Source organism: Solea solea, chromosome 14, assembly GCF_958295425.1.
Source record: "Solea solea chromosome 14, fSolSol10.1, whole genome shotgun sequence".
Taxonomy (NCBI): Eukaryota; Metazoa; Chordata; class Actinopteri; order Pleuronectiformes; family Soleidae; genus Solea; species Solea solea.
Genome location: NC_081147.1, coordinates 15,882,759 through 15,905,146, shown reverse-complemented (window position 1 = coordinate 15,905,146; position 22,388 = coordinate 15,882,759). Strand labels below are relative to the sequence as shown.

Here is a 22,388-nt window from a genome sequence, read left to right as displayed (position 1 = left end):
CAGAGGATGTTACTGTACACACTAATGGACTAATGCAACTCACCTTTTTTATGGAAGATCCAAATTTGCGTAATGATTCTCCTGCCTCTATGTCTGTGTCTCAAACATGTGTTCTGTCATCTTTTCGTTTTTTCTTCTATCTCTCTCTCTTTCTCTGTCTGTCTGTCCCTGTTCATTTCACTGTAAAATGTGACCGGGGCACTAACACAGCGAGCACAAAGAGCTAAAGAGCCTCTTAATGGCTTAGACAGTGATTTACAAGAGGAGATAGCTGTGAATGGAGGTCACAGAGGAATTCACAGCAGCTAGCCACAAACTTTGATATAGTCCTGTAACTCGATCACACATATAAATACATAATGCATGTAATAGAGACGATAGAAGAGCATTAAGTCCTCTGAGTCTCGTCACATCTCAGGATGTGAGTGTCTGGGAAATTTTGATGTCAATTAATCAGTAACGGATGCTGAAGAAGTGTTTGTTCTATGGTACGTTTTCTAGTATTCCAGATGGAGTAGATGACATATAGGCAACACACACATTATCCAGCAGCTGCTGAGGACAACAACATGGTAGGATAATACTTAAACAGAAAAAGAGTGGACGTATTACAGTTAACATTTTATTTCTTAATATCACACTGTTAAGCTTTGTGTCACACAGACTAAAGTAAATAAGCATGTCTCCAAAAATGTTGCAGAAGAGGCTGGTGATATAATCAAGTTGTACGATCTTAATAGAGATGATAATGACGATGATACTTGTGGAAAGATTGCTTTTCTTGCCAAATTGCCAGGTCACATCTCCTGCTCTGTGTGTAAGTGACACAATTGGGAAGGGAACTATTACCAAGAGGCAGTGACAACCACAAACACTCTTCTACTGTCCTGTGTGATTTAAAAGGACGCAACGTCCCTAATAAAATGCAAAACTGAAAAAAACAGTTAAAAGAGTGTTAAACTATAAAATCAATAAAAGATCCCATTAAATTATGTTGCTCAAACATCTTCCTCTTTGACCAGACTTGTTCAGGTGCATGACAAAAACACTTAAAAGTGCTAAAGAGTGAGGAAACGGTAAGAGACAAAAAAAAGGTGCTTTAAACAACCACAAATAAAATCTGTACAGCAAACTTCCAGAGTGAAAGGCAAAACAAATCCAGTTATTTTACAAAACGTGAGCCAAATCAGATGAAGCAATCATGTAGTTTATTCAATGTTTTTATAGAAATACTATGATATCATTGGCCTTGTATTAAAATAAAACTGTCATTTATTTTAAACATGTCAAACCAGATGAAGATGGTGTAAGACAAACCATCTCAACCTCATTTATTTTCTTTTTCTCTTTATTTTAAGCGCAGCAGGTGTGAGACAAAGTTATTTTTTCTTTTTTTCATAGTTTCACAGATCGTAACTCTGCTTCCTCCCCGTGCTCCTCCTCTTCAGAGCCTTTATCCAGGCCGGGAGAGCAGGCCGACGTGCTGCTGATGAAGCTGCTGCTGCCTCCTCTGTCACTGCCTGCTCCTCCTCACACTCGTGCTCTATCACAGAGTCACTGTCTGCTCCTGAATCCTCCTCTGAGTCTGTAGCATAATCACCCAGCTCTGGAGGGTCGATGGTTAACACCTCCTCCGAAAAACGAACCCGACGATTCTCCTCTACCCGTCTCTGATCCAGAGAACATGGAGAGAAAAACAAAACACAGAAGTAAAGCAAAAATCCTGTCTCAAAATGATGTCATTTGGTACTAACGACAAGAAACTGAGACTTTGTTCCATTTTTATTACATCATGGAACATGTTCTTCATGCCAAGATAATAAAAACTGTGCCAATCTCTCTAGTTATTTGATATTTCGTGTTTGTTTTCGGCAGCAGGTGCATTGTGGGAGAACAGTGTCAGCAAGGAAACCAAATAAATCATGGAAAAGCCTCAGTTTGGACACAGACGTGCTGTATGTTCACATTTCATGCCACAAGGAGGCAGTGTGCCCCACAACATCTCACCCTTTTTGTCTCCGTTTCCACCGAGGACTCTGAATCCAGGGACATGGACTGTTTGAGGACGCCCCGAGGTGGAGGACCAAAGGGTTTAAAGGATGGAGAGAGAGGAGTAGGAGTGAGGTTTCTGGTGTTAAAAGGCATGAGAAAATCATGCTGTGTTTCATCCATCATATGACTCTGGGTAATCATCAGTGAAGAAACTCCTATAAAAGACAAGACGAAAGATATTTGACTTTCTCCGTTTCCAGAGAACAAACTTTCAGCCAAACAAATCTGCCACAAATGACAACATCCAAAATGTCTGAAATCACTTCTATTACTCGGAGGAAGAAGTTGTCCTCACCTGTTTTCTCAGAGTGAAGCCTCTCGCCTCTCTCAGCTGACTGGTGCTGTCTCTTTCTGTTCAGGGGGACTTTCTTCAGCACTGAGTTGACCACGGTGTGTGAAGGCTGTGTTTGAAACCACATTACAAAGAAATCAACACACAAGAAATAAAAAAAAACATGCATGCAAGTGTTAAAGCTTGCATGCATGTATTTCTGAGTAATTATCACCTTCAGCTGTGAAAGACATTATTACATTTTTGTTTGTACGGTAGTTTGATAAGTTATGTGTTGTTTATCTGTCTTTTAGTTGAGCGTTACTCATCCAGGAAACTTGGAGCCCATGATTTGCTTTGCTTTCCTTTGACAAAGCACGCATATCGAGCAGTCGTTCAGTTAACGATGAAAAACCAAAATCAATGGTGGGTATTTTAAGCTATAGAATCCACTTGTAAAACCTCTCATTGGCATGTTTTGGTGTTTATAACCATAGCCACCTCACTTTATTGGTGCTAAGTCACTGTTGTGCAGGTGATGTGACAAAAACATGTAGTAGAAAACAGAGAGGTTCATGTGGAACAATAACAAATATTCATTTATATTTAAAAGTTGCCCACGACTGATAAAAATAAATTTGGTTTCTCCATTTGCTTACACGGGCCACACGGTGTTGTAGTGGTTAGCACTCTCGCCTTGCAGCGAGAAGACCCGGGTACGAGCCCCAGTTGGAACAAGGGCCTTTCTGCATGGAGTTTGCATGTTCTCCCCGTGTGTGCGTGGGTTCTCTCCGGGTTCTCCGGCTTCCTCCCACAGTCCAAAAACATGCAATGTGGGGATTAGGTAAATTGGACACTCTAAATTGACCATAGGAGTGAGTGTGAGAGTGAATGGTTGTTTGTCTCTATCTGTGTGTGGCCCTGCGATGGACTGGCGAACTGTCCAGGGTGTACCCCGCCTATCGCCCGATGTAGCTGAGATTGGCACAGCACCCCCCGCGACCCTCTCGTAGAGGATAAAGCGGTAGATGATGACTGACATTTGCTTACACGGGCCACACGGTGTTGTAGTGGTTAGCACTCTCGCCTTGCAGCGAGAAGACCCGGGTACGAGCCCCAGTTGGAACAAGGGCCTATCTGCATGGAGTTTGCATGTTCTCCCCGTGTGTGCGTGGGTTCTCTCCGGGTTCTCCGGCTTCCTCCCACAGTCCAAAAACATGCAATGTGGGGATAGGTAAATTGGACACTCTAAATTGACCATAGGAGTGAGTGTGAGAGTGAATGGTGGTTTGTCTCTATCTGTGTGTGGCCCTGCGATGGACTGGCGAACTGTCCAGAGTGTACCCCGCCTATCGCCCGATGTAGCTGAGATTGGCACAGCACCCCCCCCCCCCTCGGGCAGAGGATAAAGCGGTAGATGATGACTGACTGACTGACATTTGCTTACACATTAAAGCAGCAGTTAAAATGTTAAATGAGTTATCATCTAACCTCTACAAAGAATGGAGGTCTCTGTCTCTGTCCTGACTGCTCGTCTTCCATTGGCTCTGGCCGATCGGTTGCTCTGTGAACTTCCATGCTGACGGGCTGAAATGCATGAAGTGATTCTTGTGCTGCTGAACCGAATTCTGGAGCTGGTGATGACTCGGTTGCCCTGAAGCTCCACTGACTGCTCCCATCTCCTTGTTGGTTCAATATCAGAGACGACAGACCACTATCCTGAGAAGTTGGTGAGCTTGTGAATTGGCTCTGCGGGTCCTCTCTTGGTGTGTGATTAGCTGAGGAGGCTGTGAGGTTGGGGTCAAGAAACTTAGCCCACTCTTGACCAGTGACAATCTCCTCCAGGAGGCTGAATGAGCCCAGGCCAAGGTCAAAGTCACTAGATGTCCTGCCACAAGAGAAGAGAAGAGATTATTTTTGTAAACAAATCACAAAGCAACAATGGCGTGTCCTCAGAAGTGCCGATATAATCTCCCCAAAAAGTTTTTCTTTCGATTTGTATCCTATGGGAATTGTATACACTGTTTTTAGCTTTAGTTTCTCAAATTGCCTAGAAAAGTCATGGGTCACAATTTCTAGTCAAACCCCATGTCCTGTGGGCCATGTATATTGGTTTCTAGCCCATGTTGTGTGATGTAGATGCAGGTGTACACATAAATACAGCTTTAAAGAGTAGATACAGTATTACTCAGATGTCAATAAGCCAGTGTGTTGTTGACTGTGAAAATACACATACTATCTAACTCTATGTGCATCTTTGTTTCTAGTAAACACAAATATGTGGATTCATATCGTGATGTGTAAAAATGTTTCAAGCACGTTCAGTGTTTAGATTCTTATCCATTCTGTGCTGCAATAACATTAGAGAGAGGCATCCGATTGGTCCTAAATTCACTCTCTTAAACACGACCACATTAGATATTCGAAGATATTTGTCTTCAGGAAAAAACTTGAACTCAGACAAGTCTGAGATTTATGAAGAGACAGAGGACAGGGAGACAGTTTGGATCCAAACAACTGTGGCCAAGTATTTTAAGAACCCATACACAACCAAGGTGCTGTCTTAAAGGTAAAGGGTGGTGATGAGAAATAATTATATGAGTTTTTCCTGTTTACTGTACTTTTTCCGGTGCCCGCTAGGGTTAGTACTACTCAGAAAGGACAACTACTATACTTAAATAGTTGTCCTTTCTGCATAGCATTTACTTACAAACAACCTCCAACAACAAGTGTTTTTAAGCTCTAAAGTGTATTTGTAAACACTGTGGTGTGTGTATTTAATTACAAGTTAAACTACTACGCAGTATATGCATTAGTTCAACCCTAGCACCTTCATGACCAACACAATCATTAAAATGCAGCTGAGACATTACAGCATCTGGTAAAAGTATAGTTTGATTATTGGTTGATGTGTCATTCTGCATGAATTAGAAGAACGTTGCTACTTAAGGCCTTCTATTTCTAATCTAGCAGTTTTTACAAATAACATCATTACTTGAGTAAAGCTTCAGAACTTTTTTCCACCAGCTGTCTTGATGGTATTTCCATATAAAACATGTGATTGAAGTGTCATAAGATTTATCACTATCCGAAAGTGAGACCAAAAACGCCTGATGACAGGTGCTGTCAGTGAGAAAGGTGTGTTCGACACATCACACCTGAACATGGGAACATAATAACCCAAGCTAACATCAGAGCTGTGGTTGAAAATGTTTGAGACATACTTCAAATATCTTACTGGTGTCTTTTCATGGCTGAGAGTCAAATGAAAGAAACCTAACTCCAGTTGTCGTGCTGACTACAGTGCTGGATTGGGTGTATTTTTGCAACTGTAGGACATTGTAATGGTCAATTACCTGACTCGCTCTACAGGCGTGCTTTCCTCTGGGAGTGAAGGAAGGTTTTCACTGGGATCACTGCTGTCTAATAAGAGGCGGATCCTTCCTTCCTCTCTATTTGCTGAACTGATGAGATTTTCTGCCGTCTGTTCTTGCTTCTGAGGTAAACTCTGCGAAGTAAACAATTGGCTTCTTTCTTTTTTTTTCAATTATTATTTTAAAAAATTGAGCACACTCAAAATACTCACCTCAGTTCCTTGTTCAATTTTGTGGTCTACATTTCCACCTCTTGCCTTTCCCTTTTTGCCAAAACTCCCCGGCCTGTCCGCCCACCTCTCCTTAATCTTCTGCGTCCACCTCCTTGTTTTTTTCTCGGATGATTGCTGATTTCTTCTTGAGCTGCTATTCTTTGTTGTTTGGCTATTAGCAACAAATTGCATGTCTGTCCTTTGATCGAAGGCCCCAAAACCTCCATTTCCCACATGCAACACTTTATTCTCGCCATTTCCAGTGTCTACATTTGCATGTGTGGGTTTCAGGGACCATGTGTAGAGTTTGGGTGTAAAATCCTGATCCGTTTCCTGCTCCCGGATCTGATTCTGTTCAATGTTTGCGACAGCATCCTTATCACCAGAAATGTGCCTTATCGTCGTAGAATTAGCACTTGTCACTCTTTCTCCAACAGTCTCCTCAAAGGAAGCGATATTATGACCTTTAGGTGATTTAGCAGGAAACAACTGCCCTGTTCCTGTTGGGGTGATGTCAGGCGATGTGACTTCATCCAGCACTCTGTTCTCATCCAAATCATTATCAGTGTTGTCTTTCAGGGAGGGTACGGAAGTGAGACCCTTGTCCATTCCAGAGACATGACGTGGTTGCTGCATTTGCCCACCTTTAAAGTCAACATAACTGTGGGCAGCAGAGACCCCAAACGGTTTGGAAGGGACACCATTGATACCAAACTCAAAGCCATTGATAGGGTGGATGGATACTTCACCGTCTCCATCTTGACTCCATGGGGAAGCAGCTGTGGTCGTCCCGGGGGTGTGTGGGAATGACTGGCCGTCTCTTCCTGGCTGGAGCTTCAGTCTCTGCAGCATGGACTGCAGCAAGCCCTGAGTATCTGCCGGATTATGTGACTCAGACATCTAGGAACCAAACTGCTGTGTGTCACATACAGAAGTCACAGAAAAGCATGTCCACAAAGAGTACGCCACAAAATATTCCGCAAGAAAAGGGAGGTAGAATCCACACAGACTCATATAATATGTTGCTTTAAAGACAGACTGATGGACGGAAAAAATCAACCACGTCTCAAACTCTTGTTGTTACTCCCGTCATGGGTTACTTCCCTCTTCATGTTCCAATCTTTTTCTGTTCTCCTCCCTCTGCAGGTTTTTATAGCAAATTTGAAGAAACATGAAGATTTTCTAAACAACTAGGTCAGAAGTGACACTTTCTCCGTGTATGCTGCTTCTTCTCAGGTGTGTTCCACTCTCAAGCTGCTCCCATTCCTCCATAATCCGTATAGGTTTCGGCAGCACTCCTCTTGTGTCTACTCTTTCTGTTTCATCAAAGGTTTCAGTACAGGAAAGTTGTCTTAGTCACACGTCTTCTCCAACTGTTGATGGGAGGAGGGACGTCAGCGTTCCTGCCATCCTACATACTTAAGCAGAACAACAAGAAAGACCAGTGAGGTGAGATAATTGTGCACTGACAGTGACTCTCCCTCTATGTCTGTCTCTGCCCATCTCTATTTGCTCTCACTTCCTCCCAATATCTCTCCCCGGCTCCCTCACTCACACGTGTACACACAGATGCACACACACACACACACACCCACTTTTGGTAATTACAGGGTGTTTGAGAGCAGTTGCTATTTTGCGTCTGCGGAATGAAAGACACAGAAAAGGCTTGTGATGGCTTTTGGAATAACCCATTACATATTAACTCTGTGAATTCTAGGAAAATATTTAAAGGTCTAATTGGCTATAGGAGTCATGAGTGCGTCGTCCAACACAAGAATCAAACTAAACAATGCCGAACTGTAGATCAGGTAAACACTTAAAAATCCTGGAATCTCAATATTTAACAGAGGAGTCTGGTATATTTAACGATAGCGCTGGTGAAAGTCACCAATCGTGAGCCAAATCACAACCTGTTCAGCCATATTTTAATTCAGCGGCTGTGTCAGACGGAGTGTGTGCTGAACTAATCTTTTTAACAAACTGGTTCTAATGATTCAGTACACTGAAAACAACTGCTTTGCTCATCACTAGTTCATGTTTGTGTCACATATAAAACGATGTGCTATGACAACCCATCCAAGTTGAGCAGGGAATCGGAAGTCATGGAAAACGACACGACTGGTACCCAAAAGTCAAGCCATGCCGAGCCGAGTTGTGCTGAAACTGTATAGTGGAAACGCATCATAATTCTTACACACTGGTTCTTTAATACAGTGAGCCAAGTCACAGAAAAATTACTAATGCTGAATATCAGTTAAAACGCTCTCAACATGACAAAGGATCTGTCCAATCCATGTCACTCTTAGTTAACGCTGTTTTTATGGGGTAAGGTAACAAAAAGATGTGCACCTACATTGACAACCATGAGAATATGATAAAAAAAAATACGAATCCACAGTGATTAATACAAATCCACAGTTAAGAAAACGATTCAAAAAGTTACGACTGAAAAAATAAATACTCATAGTCGTTACTTTTTGAATTGTATTCTCACTGTTGTCAATTCGTATTCATGGTGAATAAATCACAACCGAGTATGTGCGCATATTTTTGACAGTTATCTTTCCCCATATCCTTTCACCAGGACGTTTTAGACTCTCAAATTCCAAGAAACCAAAAAGTATTTTTGCATTAAGTGCAACTGCAAGTTAAACTATGGAACAGCCTTACTTCATCATTGCTTCAGAATTTAATTCCGAAAATCATTTTCAGCAGTGTAAAAAAAAGGTACAACACGTCAAGGGGGCTCATTATTTGACTACAAAGATAAGACACATAAAATTACCACAAACTGGTGAAAAAGAGAACATATAAAACAATTATAAACAACTGTCTATTTCAGTAAAGTAAGTACAATTAATAATCTAATTGTTAATCTAATTCCATATAAAAACACAACTTTCTCACGTCTTATGTGTCAAACCAGTGCGCATGTTCACAATTATCCACGCCCCCTTGAGTTCTTGTCTCTCTCCTATTGGTTCACGAAGCGGAAGCCGACTATGGCGGCGCAAACAACACTCGGTCGGAGCAAAATACTGCGTAGTCAAGGTTGAAAATAAAATAAAACTTTAACCAAAATGCAGTATGTATTCAGAATTTGGAGGATTTAAACTCGGTGTGAAAACTACTATGCACGCCCAGGTTCCTGTTGTTCCGACGTTCAGGTGTTAAACTCGGCTAACTTTTAGCCGAGTTTGCTAACTTACTTTGCAGTCATGGACTGTGTCGTGACGGGAGGAAACGTTAAAGGTATTGAACCTTTCCTACTACCTCATTGTATTTTAAAATACAACCACGGTAAATTAATTATCTGTAAATAGTAATGTGTATGTGTGGGACTGTACCGTACAGTGTTGGCCAAAGCCATCCACTCCCTGTCCAGGATCGGTGATGAGCTGTATGTGGAGCCTCAGGATGATGCTGTGAGCTGCTCTGACACTGACGCGCACACACACACGCTCTCAAACACTTCCTCTTGCTGTGTATTTAACTTGTTGCTTCCTGTTGGTGCACATTAGTTGTGTTAATGAATATTGCTGATGTGTTCCTCTCTCTCTGACTCAGCTGGCTCTGCGGTCTGTGAACTCATCTCGGTCCGCTTATGGTTGTTTCCTGTTCGCACCACTCTTCTTCAGCAGGTGCAAACACACACAGACACACATGTTTGTGCAGTATTCGAAGTGAGGACCCTCAGAGACATGATGCATTCCCTAGCCCCTTCACCTAATCTTAAACATCACAACTAAATCTAACCCTAACCTAAACCCAATTCTAACCATAACCTTAAAACCATGTCCTCACTCCGTATATGATTATTTTGGTCCTCACAAAGTAACAAATACAAGTAAACACACATTAACTTTTAGTGTTTTGTCTCATTTCAGAAATGTTAGAAATATAAATATTTACGGTCATAATAACAGTATTTATAGTAATATAGTAAGAGACATATGTGTCGTTTTAAGACCTTTTACACATCTTCCACTCCACTTTCTTCTGCAGGTACACAGTCCCCAGTGAGAATGATTTCCGCTGCAAGATGGCAATAAAGGTTTGTATAGTGCTGTAGTCATGACTGAGACAAAAGTTTACCAACAGTCAAGTCAAGATCGATAATAGGTGCTCTGTAATGTCTTCTCTATTTAACTGTTCAACATTAAATGTTATCTACTAAAATAATAACAGTGCACTGAAATAAAACAGTTTAATTAGATATTGAAGGACTATAAATCACCACACCACTGTTACGTAAACACAGAAATATTTATTTTCAGCTTTTATCAGACAACATGTGCTGCATCTAATAGCCTAACTGTATTGTAGTTGGGAACAATTAGGTTGCATTTGAAAGTACACATTCCAAATGAATACTATTTTTTCTTACTCGTGCTCCTCTGTGAATGCCTCAGAGTGTGCAGGCTGTGTTCAGGTCTCTGGCGTCTCTTGAGAAGACTGTGGAGAAGTGTCATATTGAGCTGGACATGAAGAAGAACCGCCTCACCTTCACGCTGCACTGCAAACATGGTATCAGTGCTTGACTTCCCCCTCAGATTATTCACAATAGCTTACATGGATGATTTCAGAAAGATCATGTCTCATTTACATTGACACGTTTTATTTAATGTAGCACATCATACGTTAATTTATTTGTGTTGTAAAGTGTTTTTATTTCTTCTGCAGGTCTCCTGAAGACACACAACCTGTCTTTCCAGGACAGTGAAAGTTTACAGGCAGTCTTTGATAAGGACAGTTGTGCCAATGTTTTCAGGGCCCAGCCCAGGTCTGTGGATGAGTTCTTCACTGTTGTAGTAAGAGTATTGTTGTACTGACAGTTTATACTTTGCTGTTTTTCTTGTTCTCACTCTGTTTCATTTGTTCTTGGTTTGGAAATTAATGTTTTTTAATGTGGCTGCAGTTCATTGTTTTTACCTGGACAAAACTCCTCCACCAGAAGCTCATGTTAAATTTGTCTCAACAATTTCTCAGGCTGCTGGTGGACACAGTTATGCATTTTCCCCCATCTCTGGAAGAAGTAACTGTTTCAGTGAATGATGAGCGAATGTGGTTCAGGAATCATGTGGATGAAGAAACAGGTGACGTGGTTGTATTCTTTTCCCCCAACCAGCTACAAACTAAATATTGTAAAACGTATTGGATCATCAGCAAATTTGGAATCAAAAGGTTCAGGTTCACATTTATGACAAATTCACAGGATATTAACTTAATTTCCAGAAAAGAAGAGGAAAAAAAGGCAAATAAACACAGCTTAAGTGTTTTCAGTTGGATTTATTAATGCTTTAATTGTTTTATTAATATATTCCTATATAAAAACACACAGTTAATGGCATCAAGAAATAAATAATTTAATGAATTTGAACCCAGTGATGCCCTTATGAGGTAAAAAGGTGCAACAGTCGTTTGAGCTGTCATTAGTCAGTAGAGGTAGTTTTTCTTTGCATATAAACAGCAATAGAACATATATTTTCTTGTGATTTATTGCTCTGTTTTTTTATTCTCCTATGCTTTCTTTACTCTTCCCTCTCAGAGTTGTCCAAGGCCATGCTGACAGAGCTTTGTCTAGCATCAGACGAGTTTGACCAATTCTCGGTTCAAGCTCAGAGCAGCGTCACATTTTGTCTGAAGGAGCTACGGGTAAGACGATGATCATAGAGAGGGGGAAAGAAGGAATAAGTGTGGAGAGTCAGGGCTGGGACATTGACCAGAGAGTAAGAGAGAGGACCTTTGGGGAGGTTGAGAGAAAAGAGGAGGTAGCTATGATATGAATAATGAAGTTTGCCAAATCATTAATTGTCATTTGTCCTCCAGGGTTTGTTGGTGTTTGCTGAGTCAACTGGTCTCCCTATTTCTATGTACTTTGACGAGCCAGGAAGGTGAGCATACTGACATACATTATCAGCTGATGACTTGTGTTACCACAATGCACTGACATTTACTGTGTGTGTGTGTGTGTGTGTGTGTGTGTGTGTGTGTGTGTGTGTGTGTGTGTGTGTGGGTGTGTGTGTGTGTGTGTGTGTCAGCCCTGTGGTGCTTTCAGTAACAGACAGTGTCTTGGAGGGGAACTTTGTGCTGGCCACGCTTTCTGATGATCCCAACCACCATAAAAACAATACAAGACGGTAACTCTCAAACAAAATGTTATAGGCTGTTATTGGTTTTTCTTGGTGGACAATTATATCCTCTGAGTTGAGCGTTTGAACTCATTGCTGCATGTGTTTTTGATGACAGAATTTATTTGGATATTTACAGTTTCAGTACGAGTGCCTAGAAGTTCTTGTTCAGGCTTTTTTAATCAGGAGCATTAACATAAGAGTGGTAATAAACAGAATAATGAGAAGTAAACAAAGAAAGGTATACAATCCCTGCACATAATGAAAACACAATTAAATACTATAAAATAAATTACACTTGGTGATACTCTCCATTCTAGTGTGTCTTCGGTGGCATGTTGATTGTTTATGCACATGAGGGCCTGTGGCAATATGCCAGGAACTTGTACTCAATAGTTCCTCAAATATATATTGGCCCATAACACATGACTTGTTAGTTTTTCTTTAATATATCAACTGAGTAATTGTTGTTTATATATATATATATATATATATATATACTGTATATGTATATATATATATAAACATGCAGGTACATGCTGTGCACTTATGACATATTTCCTTTATCACTGCTCATATTTCCTTTTCCTTTAAAAAAAAGAAAAAAAGCTAGAACATTATGATTATTTATTATCTGAAATTGTGAGCAACTGAGCTAAGACTGTACTGATAACAGGTTTGTTCCTCTTCATGAGGTGACAATGAAGCACTTGAATTTCCAATTGTCATATATAGATGTGGCAGGGATCTGTGTTCATGTTTGCCTCTCACAAGCTGAAGTTCAGTGTAATGTGCTGCCAGTAGTGCAATCTCTTCTTATAATTTCTTCTATTTTTATTATTACATTGTGAATGAATGTGAAGGTGTGTTTTCACTAATGTTCATTAGGCCTGAGAGCCACCTTTTTTCCTTCCTCATTCTTGTCATATTTCTCTTCTACCTCTCAGAGCACAAACACCACCTTCCGCTCCTCCTGATTTTGAGAATGATGACATTGATTCCTATCTCATCGCCATGGATACCAGTATTGTACCAGGTCCCTCGGCTACGGGTCCACCCACACCCCATTTAGCTGAATCTACATATTCAAAACAACCTGCTGCAGCAAAACATAGCACAAATATACACAGTGAAGAGGAAGAGGAGGAAGAAGACGAAATGGCTGATTCAGACAGACCACCTAATAAGAAGGTACAATATGTATCAGTTAGATCAGTGGTTCCCAAACTTTTCACTGTCCTGTACCCCTTCAGACATTTGACCTCCAGCCATGCACCCCCTACATTCTGTGTCTAACATTTAGATGAAAGACCAATTGTTCCTAAAATATTTTCTCCTTCTTTCACATCTCCTCATAGTTCTGCTCCTTGTTCTTTGGATCCGTGCTTCCCCCATCTTCTCAGATGAGTACTCAGCCATTGACAAACCAGGAAGTGCTGGCCAGCGACAGTGAGGAGGACACTTAGGGCAGAGTGACAGTGGACTGATGGGATAGGAGCTTAAAGAGTGGGTAGATAAGTGTCCACTTTTATCTCCATGAGAAACCATGAGACCTGGACTACTTGTAAAACATGAAGAAATGGACATCTTGAACTTTTCATTTTCATCATTACTGGCTTGTACAAGTGTTTTTGTTTTTACCTGGAAAAAACTGCGGCGATGACGTCAGTGCAGATTTCTGTATTTCATCTTTTTTATTGGATTATTTTGGTTATGATTGAATACTGGGATAATGTAAAACTAAACACACCATGCCTTTCTCTTTGTTTTTGTTTGTGATCAAGTTCCCCCCAAAAAAATAAAACAAATGTGTTTTTTTCAAAGTATATAAACATCATTATTTATTTACATGTAAAACGTTTGAACAAGAAGGGGATGAGATCTGGAGTGTATGGTTAGGGTAATATTCAGTTGATATGTGACAATGTAAACAAAGCCTTTTTTATCACATAAATGAATGATGCAAACAAATTAAACTGGCTAAAGATCACTTCTAATCAAAAAAGCCATAACCATAACCTGGTGCTTCAGTTCTCATCCTCAAGACTCTATTACAAATGTTTGTCAGAAGTAGGATTCAGCGTACGATGCAGAAGATCTAAGAGTCTGTGAGCCAGTCTTTGCCAGTTGTGGATCTTTGTTATCTCTCTTTTGCACTTGAAAACTTTTCCCCCTCGTCTGCGGTTTCCTCCTCTCTCGCTCCTTCGTCTCCTTGTCATTCTTCTTCCTCAACCTCTCCTCCTCTTTCTCCTTTCTTTCTCGCTCCCTCCGCTTTCTCCTCCTCTCCCTGGAGCTAAGTTTGTCCTCACATACTTCCTCGACCAGTTTCCCTGTTCCGTCACTGAAGTCCTGAATCAAGATTGTGGGGACTTGCATCTTGTGTGCCTCCTTCCCCTTTGCTTTTTTAGGCTTCTCTCCTCTCAGTCTGCGGAAGAGACCAAAACGTTTAGAAACAGCAGGCGGCTCCTGCTCTGCTACTTTCCCCTCTGTCACTTCTGTGGACAAGAACAAGGTGACTTTTGAAGACTCTGTCACCTTTGGAGAAGTTTGGGTTGTGTTTACTGCTCCAGGATGGGACTGTGATTCAGTTTGTTTAACTTCTGCTTGATCAGAGATAGATTGTGGTTGGCTAGTTTCCTGTGGGGCAGTGAAGAGGTCATTGGAGAGTGCTAACCTGGATCCATGTGAGCTGGAGGACCTGCAGACACAGAAATCCTCTGAAGACTGGCCGCTACAACACCTGCAGTTTTGAGTCAGTTCGCTGTTATCCTGCTCAGCTGGAACATCATTTTTATCGTGCCTTTGTGGGTTGCTATCAGTGTGTACATTATCTGTCACTTTTGGAAATGACGTGAGGTTATCCTCTCTTGCAGGGTCCTCTTGAACATTTTCACTGAGCTTTTCCACCTCTGAAGAATTAGTTGTGAGCTGACTTGCTGGTTCTTTATGTACAGATTCCTCTGGGAAACTATTTTCTACTGAACTTGTTTCTACCGAAGTCTCCTCCTTCACTGCTGGTGCTACAGAGTAACTATCTTCGACTGGATTTGTTTCCCCACCAGACTCAGTGATGAGATCCTCTTCTTTAGCCTGCTTTGAAGTCTCCTTCACTGCTGGTGCTACAGAGTAACTATCTTCGACTGGATTTGTTTCCCCACCAGACTCAGTGATGAGATCCTCTTCTTTAACCTGCACTGAAGTCTCCTCCTTCACTGCCAGTGCTACAGAGTAACTATCTTCTACTGGATTCGTTTTCCCACCAGGCTCAGTGGTGAGATCCTCTTCTTTAGCCTGCTTTGAAGTTTCCTTCACTGCCAGTGCTACAGAGTAACTATCTTCTTCTGGATTCGTTTTCCCACCAGGCTCAGTGAAGAGATCCTCTTCTTTAGCCTGCTTTGAAGTCTCCTCCTTCACTGCCGGTGCTACAGAGTAACTATCTTCTACTGAACTTGTTTCCCCACCAGGCTCAGTGAAGAGATCCTCTTCTTTAGCCTGCTTTGAAGTCTCCTCCTTCACTGCCGGTGCTACAGAGTAACTATCTTCTACTGAACTTGTTTCCCCACCAGGCTCAGTGATGAGATTCTCTTCTTTAACCTGCTCTGAAGTTTCCTCTTTCACTGCTGGTGCTTCAGAGTAACTATCTTCTACTGAACTTGTTTTCCCACCAGGTTCAGTGATGAGATGATCTTTAGCCTGCTCTGAAGTCTCCTCCTTCACTGCTGGTGCTTCAGAGTAACTATCTTCTACTGAACTTGTTATCTCACCAGGTTCAGTGATGAGATCCTCTTCTTTAGCCTGCTCTGAAGTCTCCTCCTTCACTGCAGGTGCTGCAGAGTCAGTAGTCTCAGTTTGTGTTTCCTCTGCTTGTGCTGTATTATTGTCAAACTCTGAGTGCACAGTGGAAATGGTTTCTTTTTCCTCTGTGGGTTCAGTTGCTCCTCTGTCACACTCTGTTGCTGAGCAGTGAGTAAATACTTGCTGTAACTCTTCCATTGTGTCACCTGTAACTGGCATTTCTGCTTCACTTTCTGTGTCCACTTGTTGGTGAGTGCACTCGGGTAAAGACATGATTACTGTTTCTGTTTTACTTTCTGTCTTTGAATCTATATGTGCTGGTTCAGACTCTATTTCACTTTGTGTGGCTACATGTTCCTCCACCCTTTCTGTCAGTGACTCAGTGCTGTGGTGATTTTCTTTAAATACTTCAATTTTGTCCGTCTCTGTATTCTCTGTTTCCTTTGTCTCTGTCTCTAGTGTTGTATTTGAATCTGAGAAAGTTGCTGCCTCTGTGGTGCTTTCTGTGTCTGAGCCTGGAATAGTCTCTGTTCCTATTTGTAAGACTTCACTGACTGTGTCCACCTGTGTCTGCAGCTCCGGTTTTCTCTCTGTCTCATCCTCTTGTTTCAGTTCGTCCTGAATTGTCTGTTCCTCACTTGAGTCTGTTTCCATTTCTCTGTCTGTGTATGTGTCTGCAACAACATCTGCTTGAGTCTCTCTCCAATTTTCCTCCCCAGCAGCTGAATGTTCACTTTCTAACACTGGTCTGTCACTTTCCTTTTCCACATCTTTGAGTGTCTGTTGCTCTAACACTGGTGACTGGCTCTGATAGCCCAGCATCTTTTCCTGTTCATGGTGAGAGGTACATTCATTTGGCTGAAGAATACTTTCGACACTCTGGTCTTTGGTTGGACCTTGATTTGGTTCAGTTTCTATATTTGTTTCTTTTTTTTGGCTTGAAGGCATTTTGTCCTCTTCTGCCTTTTTCGGTTGATTCCCCTCCATTTCAGTTATTCCTGTTTCAGCTTGGTCGTTCAGTTCTTTTACTTTTTCTGTTTCTTTTTGGTCAGTCTGTATGTTTTGGATTTGGTCCTCCTTTTTAGGTTCATCTGCATCGTCCTCCTCTTGAACGCCCTGCACCTTCTTAAAATGTAACTCATTCCAGCTTCTCCAGTCCTCCTTTGCTCCCATTGAAAAATGCCTCACAACTTTAGCACCACCTTCACCTGTATTGACTTTTCCGCCCTTCCTCAACCTCTTGCGAAAGAATGATGGGGACAGAGACAGTGTGGAAGCAGAGCGAGACAGGGGGACGGACAGGTTCCCTTTTTTTTTTTCTTTCTTGTCTAGGTCTTCATTGTTCTGCTGAGCCCGTGCCCACGCCATGAGGTATCCGTGGCAGCGACCTCTGGGGTCAAATGTGGATGAGGGTTTGTCTCTTCTCCACTTTTCTAGCTCCTTCTCTGTCTGTTTCTCCAGATCTCGAGCTGATAGTGGCACTGAGCACACCTGAGTGCATGGAAGAGAAAAATATTGGTGATGTCCATATTCTAACGTACTTCTGTCACTATTTCAGTTATGCTGTATTTGTGTACAAAAATGTTAAGGCATCACCAGCTTTGTTGTTTTTATGTCAAATTCTGTGATGTGGTTTAAGAGAGCCAGGGTCGCGCTATTGTTTAAGTTTAAGGATAGGCCACTAAATACTTGACACTTTAGCCAGCAGAAGCAGGTTATTTTCTGAAAAATCATTATACAGTGAAATTGTAGTTGATTGCAGCTGACTCCATGGGTTTACCTCTGCTATAAAGGTGTCATCTTCCTCGTGGACCTCCTCCCTGACTCCCCTCAGCCTCTCCAGAGTCTCCATCTGGCCCTGGCACTGCTTTCTCTGCTCGGCACGACCCAACACCCGTCGCACAAGCACCACTGCCACCTGGAGCAGCACCCGCACCCCTGCACATAAGATGGAAGAGAAGAGGTAAGATGGTTGAAGTGGCTGCAGTGGAAACTGTCCTGTCCCCATATCAAATCCAAATCCATACAAATACCAGATAGCATGACTGGTGCTTTACCACATCAGTTAAAGCATGCACATTCTCTTCCACTCCGCTGTTGTTAGATTTTGCATTAACATATACAATAGCACAATTATGACATACAGATTTCTGTGCTTCTAAACACACAGGAGGATGTACCGTTGCAGAAAAACAGGTCCCAGACACGGAGCAGAGTGTTGAATGGCAGGTGGCGTGTGAAAAGACACATCAGCCAGTCAGTGGCGAACATGAGCGGCTCCACTCCATGGTGCTGTAGGTGTTTATGTGCTGCAGGACATGTCCTTCTCAGGACCCAGGTCAACATGCCAGCATCAAACAGGACTCCCTCCTACACAAGGTATTGGCAGCAGGTGAACGGTTTTGACAGTGTCAGGCACATTTTGTGTGGGAATGTGCGCGTCCTCCTTACCAGTAGAGGGCTGTAGTAACCAGGCAGGTACTGCTCACTGATCTGCACCAAACACCAGAAGGCCTCCTGTCCGGGGTATCACCAGATGAACATCAGATGCCACGATTTTTATTATTGTTATCATCCAATTAATTACTGTATTCTTGCTATGCTAGCAATGCCTCAGAATCTGCCTTTGTGCCAGGGGGCAGGTAGATGCAGCAAACACTCACATTAATTTAAATTAAACGATTTGAGATGAGTTTGGGTGCCTATTGGCAAGAGTTCAATCTTGTTACCTCAGCAGGCATGTTCATCAGCAGCACTGCAGCCACGGGCCCCTGTGCCTGGCAGTAACCCTCTTCTGGTTGGAACTGAGTGTAGGTTTTCAATACCCGGAACAGACCACGCTGCCTTCACACACAGTCCACAATAATCAGTCACAGTGACAACAAGTTTAGAATGTTACAATACTTAATAAAGCTGCAGTGCATCTTTTTTTGTTCTTGTTTATGTTATCGCTCTGCCTCTGTTTGGTCTGAAATGATGTAACATTATTGGTTTGCTGTGTCCTCCATCTGAAAACTAGGGGCAAGAAGCATTTGTCCCTTTTAACTGTTGAATGACTCGATTTACTGAGCAGGAGAATTTCTTACAGATTTATATGATATCACCATCTATTCTCTTCTCTGAATGCACTTTTATTTCCCAACATAAAGATACAGAGAAAACATGAAACATAAGATGGTGTTGGAGTTACTGAGCTATTGTATATAAGACTTTATGTACTGCTGTACTGTCCTGTTGCTTTCAACTTTTTAAGAAGAATAAGTAAAAAATAGGACATACCCATGTCCATCCTTGCAGAGGAACATTTCATGGAAGGGGAACTGTCGACCCAGGTCTCTTTCAATCACATCCACCCAGGTCTGCAGAGCTGGCTGGGAGTCCAGAGTCTGGGACCAAAATGAAAGATATTCAAGGGTAAATGTCAATAAATATGATGTAAATTTGATATAAAAGAATTTAGAAGCTGGAGACGGAAAATATGTCCTGTTTGAAAAATACATTTCTGTGGAGTAAATGTACTTTTCATCATATCCATATCAATTAATCAACTCTAATTGTTTCTGCCCTGTGTTAACTGGGTCTGCTGTGGTCAGTTCTCCCACCTGGTAGAGGTCTTTATTTTGTTTCATCCTGTCGGAGGCTGCACAGAGCAGAGGCCAGCACTTGGCTCTCAGTGAGGCAGGGATGCCTTTTTGACACTGCACTTTGACCTGAGGGGGCAAAGGGAACAGAGACGCAGGATCAGCCCAGTGCAGTCATCAACATGGCAACATGGTTCTCTGTTGTTGACTGTAGACTGTATGGCCTTTTTCACAGCAGACATTTGGACTTGTTAAAATAGAATAAAATCCCAGTGTCCCACCTTAGGGTTTCTCAATCCTGGTCTTGGGGGCCCACAACCCTACTAATTCTAACTCCACGGACCTTCTTGACCATGGGCTCCAGATCGTCATTAAGTTCTGCTCAAGCCTGGTAACAACCCATTCATGTGAATTAGGTATGTTGAAGCAGGGGAGCATATAAAACATGCAGGGTAACAGGTCCCCAGGAATAAGATTAAGAAAACGTGGTCCCACTAAATCATGACACTGAACCAGTGTGCATAGTCCCAGGAGCCTGAAACTGAAGCTCAACTATCAGTCTTTTTATTCACTGCCTTACTGTCTTAGATAGGACACACCTTATTGGTCTTCTTCAACAACATGTGATCCCATTGGAGAATGATGTTGATCCACTTGGTCTCCCTCTGCCTGACCAGCTCAGGTGACGGACCCACACTCCTGACACAAAACACCAGTTAAGTTTTGTTTTTGTTTTTTAAATCAAGTGCACATCTCCTCCATTAACAGTATGCAGGCACTGTGACACATTTGATACATGCACTTCTATGTGTTGTCATGTCATTTTTGAAAAGCAGTGCTCTGAAGAACAAGACAGGAAACAGGAAAACCACATGTTAGCGGTGTGATGTCTCCGTGGCAACGGATCAGGATGTCACCTCTAAGGAAAGTATGAAGACAACAGGTAGCTGTTGGTTCAGCCACTTTTATTCTATATTTGTTTACAGTTACCACCATAATGTGTAGTTTCACTGTTGTCAGAATGTAGTCTAACTAACTAAGTCAACTACATTTTAAAGTATTCAGGTTTATACACTTCCTGACATGGCTATATATGTTTTTCTACAAATGTATAAAATCCACATTACTGCAGCTCTCAAGGAGAGTCTAAAAATGTATGTTTTGTCTTGACAAACAATTTTGAGTTTCATACGACTTATAGCTACTGCAGAAAGAACGCCTCTCTGCAAACCTAAAAAAAAACTGCCACACTGTTAAAGATTTTGGGCACTGATTGTTCTATCATGTGTCTTCCTCCTCATTTGCACTTTGCTCTGTATAAACAAAGCTTTCTTTTACTTCATTTTTTTTTCTCTGTATGTCTACACTAAATGACCATAACATTTTGTTCATATAAATATATAAAGTTTTTAAAGGTCTAAAAGCACAAGCAGCTTACGCCTACTCTGCATTATCTGATGAATTTCTGACGGACAATGGACGTGTTCACAAACATTTAAAAACGTTTTCTCAAACATTTTTTATCATTAAAATGAATAAATCTTCAAATAAATCTAAATGTTTTGGGGTTTTTTGTCGTCTTTTCAATTTTCTGCATCTGTATTTTTATAAATGTCAGCATTTCTTAAATGATTTACATGAAGACAAATTTTTATCATTTTAACAGCCACCTACACCTGTTTCTCGACCATTCCATCTCCTTCAATAAGAATAGCTGGATTTAATAACAATACCAGCCACAGTAACAGTAGATGAGCACATATTTGGAACTGCTCACCCAGCTGGGGATCCATTGGTCAGAATAAAACCAAACCGGTCTGTCTCTGGTTCCAGACTGAGCTCCGATTCTGCATCAGATCCAGAGCTGTCCTCCTCACAGAGGTTCTTCTGTGCTAGACTCAATGAACTCAACATCTCCCTGAAAGTGAAGAAGACATTCACCATGTGACTGTCAACTGTATTGCGATGATCATATTAATCTTATATGCGACTTCATATCAGAGACAAACCCCTGATAGCACTAGTTTATTAACAGAAATACACAACGCACCATTTTAACTGTAAATGTTTTACCACTTCCTTTAATAAAGCCAGGGTTGAGAGTTTTTGTTCAGTGTGAGTGTAAAGCTTGCCAAGTCGACTTCCTGGTCTTAAACCACAAACATAAAAACACCACGTGGACAGTTGTGAAAACATCGTGGAATAAGCATTTAATTTGATTTACCTTTTACATTTCTGTCATGTTGGTTCACTCGCTGCTGAAGATGTAAAGTGTGAGATGCTCCTCCAGTGATGGGAGGGGGAGACTGACTTCCTCCCTCCCTCCCTCTCTCATGTTCATTTGTTCTCTCTGTCTGTCTGCCTCCCCCTTTTGTTTGTCCTTCCCTCATGTATTACAAATACATGATGCTTCACATATCAACTTCCCTCTATTAAATCATGCTGTCGTACACGCTGTGCAGGAAAACTGACTATGTATGGATTTAAGTCGATTGCTCAGACATGAATCATCTAATATAACGACAGAGTTTGTGATGATCAATACAATATGATTTGCCAATTGTGCCCTTTCAAGTGCTTCCTCAAAATGAATGCTAGTGTGTGCTTTTATTCTAACCTCATATGTTAGAATTTACTGCATTTCTCTTGTGTGGCAGTACATTTGATATATTATATATATTATAGCATTTTGTCATCATTTAATTAGAGGTCAAGTGTGTAAGATTGAGGTGAAAATATTTTCATTTGGTAGAAATGAAATATAAAATAGTTGTGCTTGTGTGTTTAATTATGTGGGGTTTTTTTTAGTGTACCATCATCTCAATGTATTAATTGTTTCTGTGGGAGTTGAAACTCATCCATAGTGTTAACTTGACTCTTGTACATTTGCTTGAGCAGGAAAAAACTTTCACAGGACTCCGATGTAAAAAGATAAAACAAAAATATTTATTCTACGGTTTTGCAGCGTCTTA

At 41.4% G+C, this 22,388-nt stretch overlaps 3 protein-coding genes across 5 annotated transcripts; 1 reads left to right on the top strand and 2 right to left on the bottom strand.

Moving 5' to 3' along the window:
- Window positions 1-1,186: 1,186 nt before the first annotated feature.
- Window positions 1,187-9,460, bottom strand: zgc:113229 (uncharacterized protein LOC550612 homolog). 2 transcript variants are annotated; one of them, XM_058649916.1, is made up of 7 exons: window positions 9,257-9,460; window positions 5,910-7,327; window positions 5,680-5,831; window positions 3,815-4,211; window positions 2,348-2,453; window positions 2,008-2,207; window positions 1,187-1,670 (listed from the first exon to the last, which is right to left on the bottom strand). In XM_058649916.1, exons 2-7 carry the CDS (start codon window positions 6,807-6,809, stop codon window positions 1,404-1,406), a joined length of 2,022 nt encoding a protein of 673 aa, XP_058505899.1. In that variant the 5' UTR covers window positions 6,810-7,327; window positions 9,257-9,460; the 3' UTR covers window positions 1,187-1,403. The 2 variants fall into 2 exon arrangements, with proteins under 2 accessions (XP_058505899.1, XP_058505897.1); XM_058649914.1 differs by having other exon boundaries at window positions 9,262-9,460.
- On the top strand, window positions 8,901-13,789 carry rad9a (RAD9 checkpoint clamp component A). Of its 2 annotated transcripts, XM_058649917.1 has the most exons (12): window positions 8,901-9,161; window positions 9,264-9,334; window positions 9,477-9,550; window positions 9,915-9,963; window positions 10,322-10,436; window positions 10,593-10,692; window positions 10,899-11,005; window positions 11,458-11,564; window positions 11,739-11,803; window positions 11,951-12,049; window positions 12,988-13,231; window positions 13,399-13,789. In XM_058649917.1, exons 1-12 carry the CDS (start codon window positions 9,128-9,130, stop codon window positions 13,504-13,506), a joined length of 1,173 nt encoding a protein of 390 aa, XP_058505900.1. In that variant the 5' UTR covers window positions 8,901-9,127; the 3' UTR covers window positions 13,507-13,789. The 2 variants fall into 2 exon arrangements, with proteins under 2 accessions (XP_058505900.1, XP_058505901.1); XM_058649918.1 differs by lacking the exon at window positions 9,264-9,334.
- Window positions 13,790-13,851: 62 nt separating this feature from the next.
- Window positions 13,852-21,719, bottom strand: tbc1d10c (TBC1 domain family, member 10C). The gene is made up of 10 exons (XM_058649913.1): window positions 21,641-21,719; window positions 21,194-21,334; window positions 20,016-20,115; window positions 19,438-19,545; window positions 19,115-19,221; window positions 18,565-18,679; window positions 18,287-18,352; window positions 18,016-18,205; window positions 17,616-17,773; window positions 13,852-17,326 (listed from the first exon to the last, which is right to left on the bottom strand). Exons 2-10 carry the CDS (start codon window positions 21,328-21,330, stop codon window positions 14,105-14,107), a joined length of 4,203 nt encoding a protein of 1,400 aa, XP_058505896.1. The 5' UTR covers window positions 21,331-21,334; window positions 21,641-21,719; the 3' UTR covers window positions 13,852-14,104.
- Window positions 21,720-22,388: the final 669 nt, after the last annotated feature.

What these genes read in the sequence shown, in the direction of transcription:
- zgc:113229 (XM_058649916.1), bottom strand. Translation starts at nt 6,809, where the DNA reads ATGTCTGAGTCACATAATCCGGCAGATACTCAGGGCTTGCTGCAGTCC. An exon ending in ACGCCTGTAGAGCGAGTCAG is followed by an intron (nt 4,212 to 5,679) that starts GTAATTGACCAT and finishes CTCTTGTGGCAG; the next exon opens with GACATCTAGTGACTTTGACC. An exon ending in GCTTCACTCTGAGAAAACAG is followed by an intron (nt 2,208 to 2,347) that starts GTGAGGACAACT and finishes TGTCTTTTATAG; the next exon opens with GAGTTTCTTCACTGATGATT.
- rad9a (XM_058649917.1), top strand. Translation starts at nt 9,128, where the DNA reads ATGGACTGTGTCGTGACGGGAGGAAACGTTAAAG. An exon ending in GTTTTCAGGGCCCAGCCCAG is followed by an intron (nt 10,693 to 10,898) that starts GTCTGTGGATGA and finishes ACAATTTCTCAG; the next exon opens with GCTGCTGGTGGACACAGTTA. An exon ending in TCATGTGGATGAAGAAACAG is followed by an intron (nt 11,006 to 11,457) that starts GTGACGTGGTTG and finishes CTTCCCTCTCAG; the next exon opens with AGTTGTCCAAGGCCATGCTG.
- tbc1d10c (XM_058649913.1), bottom strand. Translation starts at nt 21,330, where the DNA reads ATGTTGAGTTCATTGAGTCTAGCACAGAAGAACCTCTGTGAGGAGGAC. An exon ending in AAAATAAAGACCTCTACCAG is followed by an intron (nt 19,222 to 19,437) that starts GTGGGAGAACTG and finishes TTTTGGTCCCAG; the next exon opens with ACTCTGGACTCCCAGCCAGC. An exon ending in TGATGAACATGCCTGCTGAG is followed by an intron (nt 18,353 to 18,564) that starts GTAACAAGATTG and finishes TACCCCGGACAG; the next exon opens with GAGGCCTTCTGGTGTTTGGT.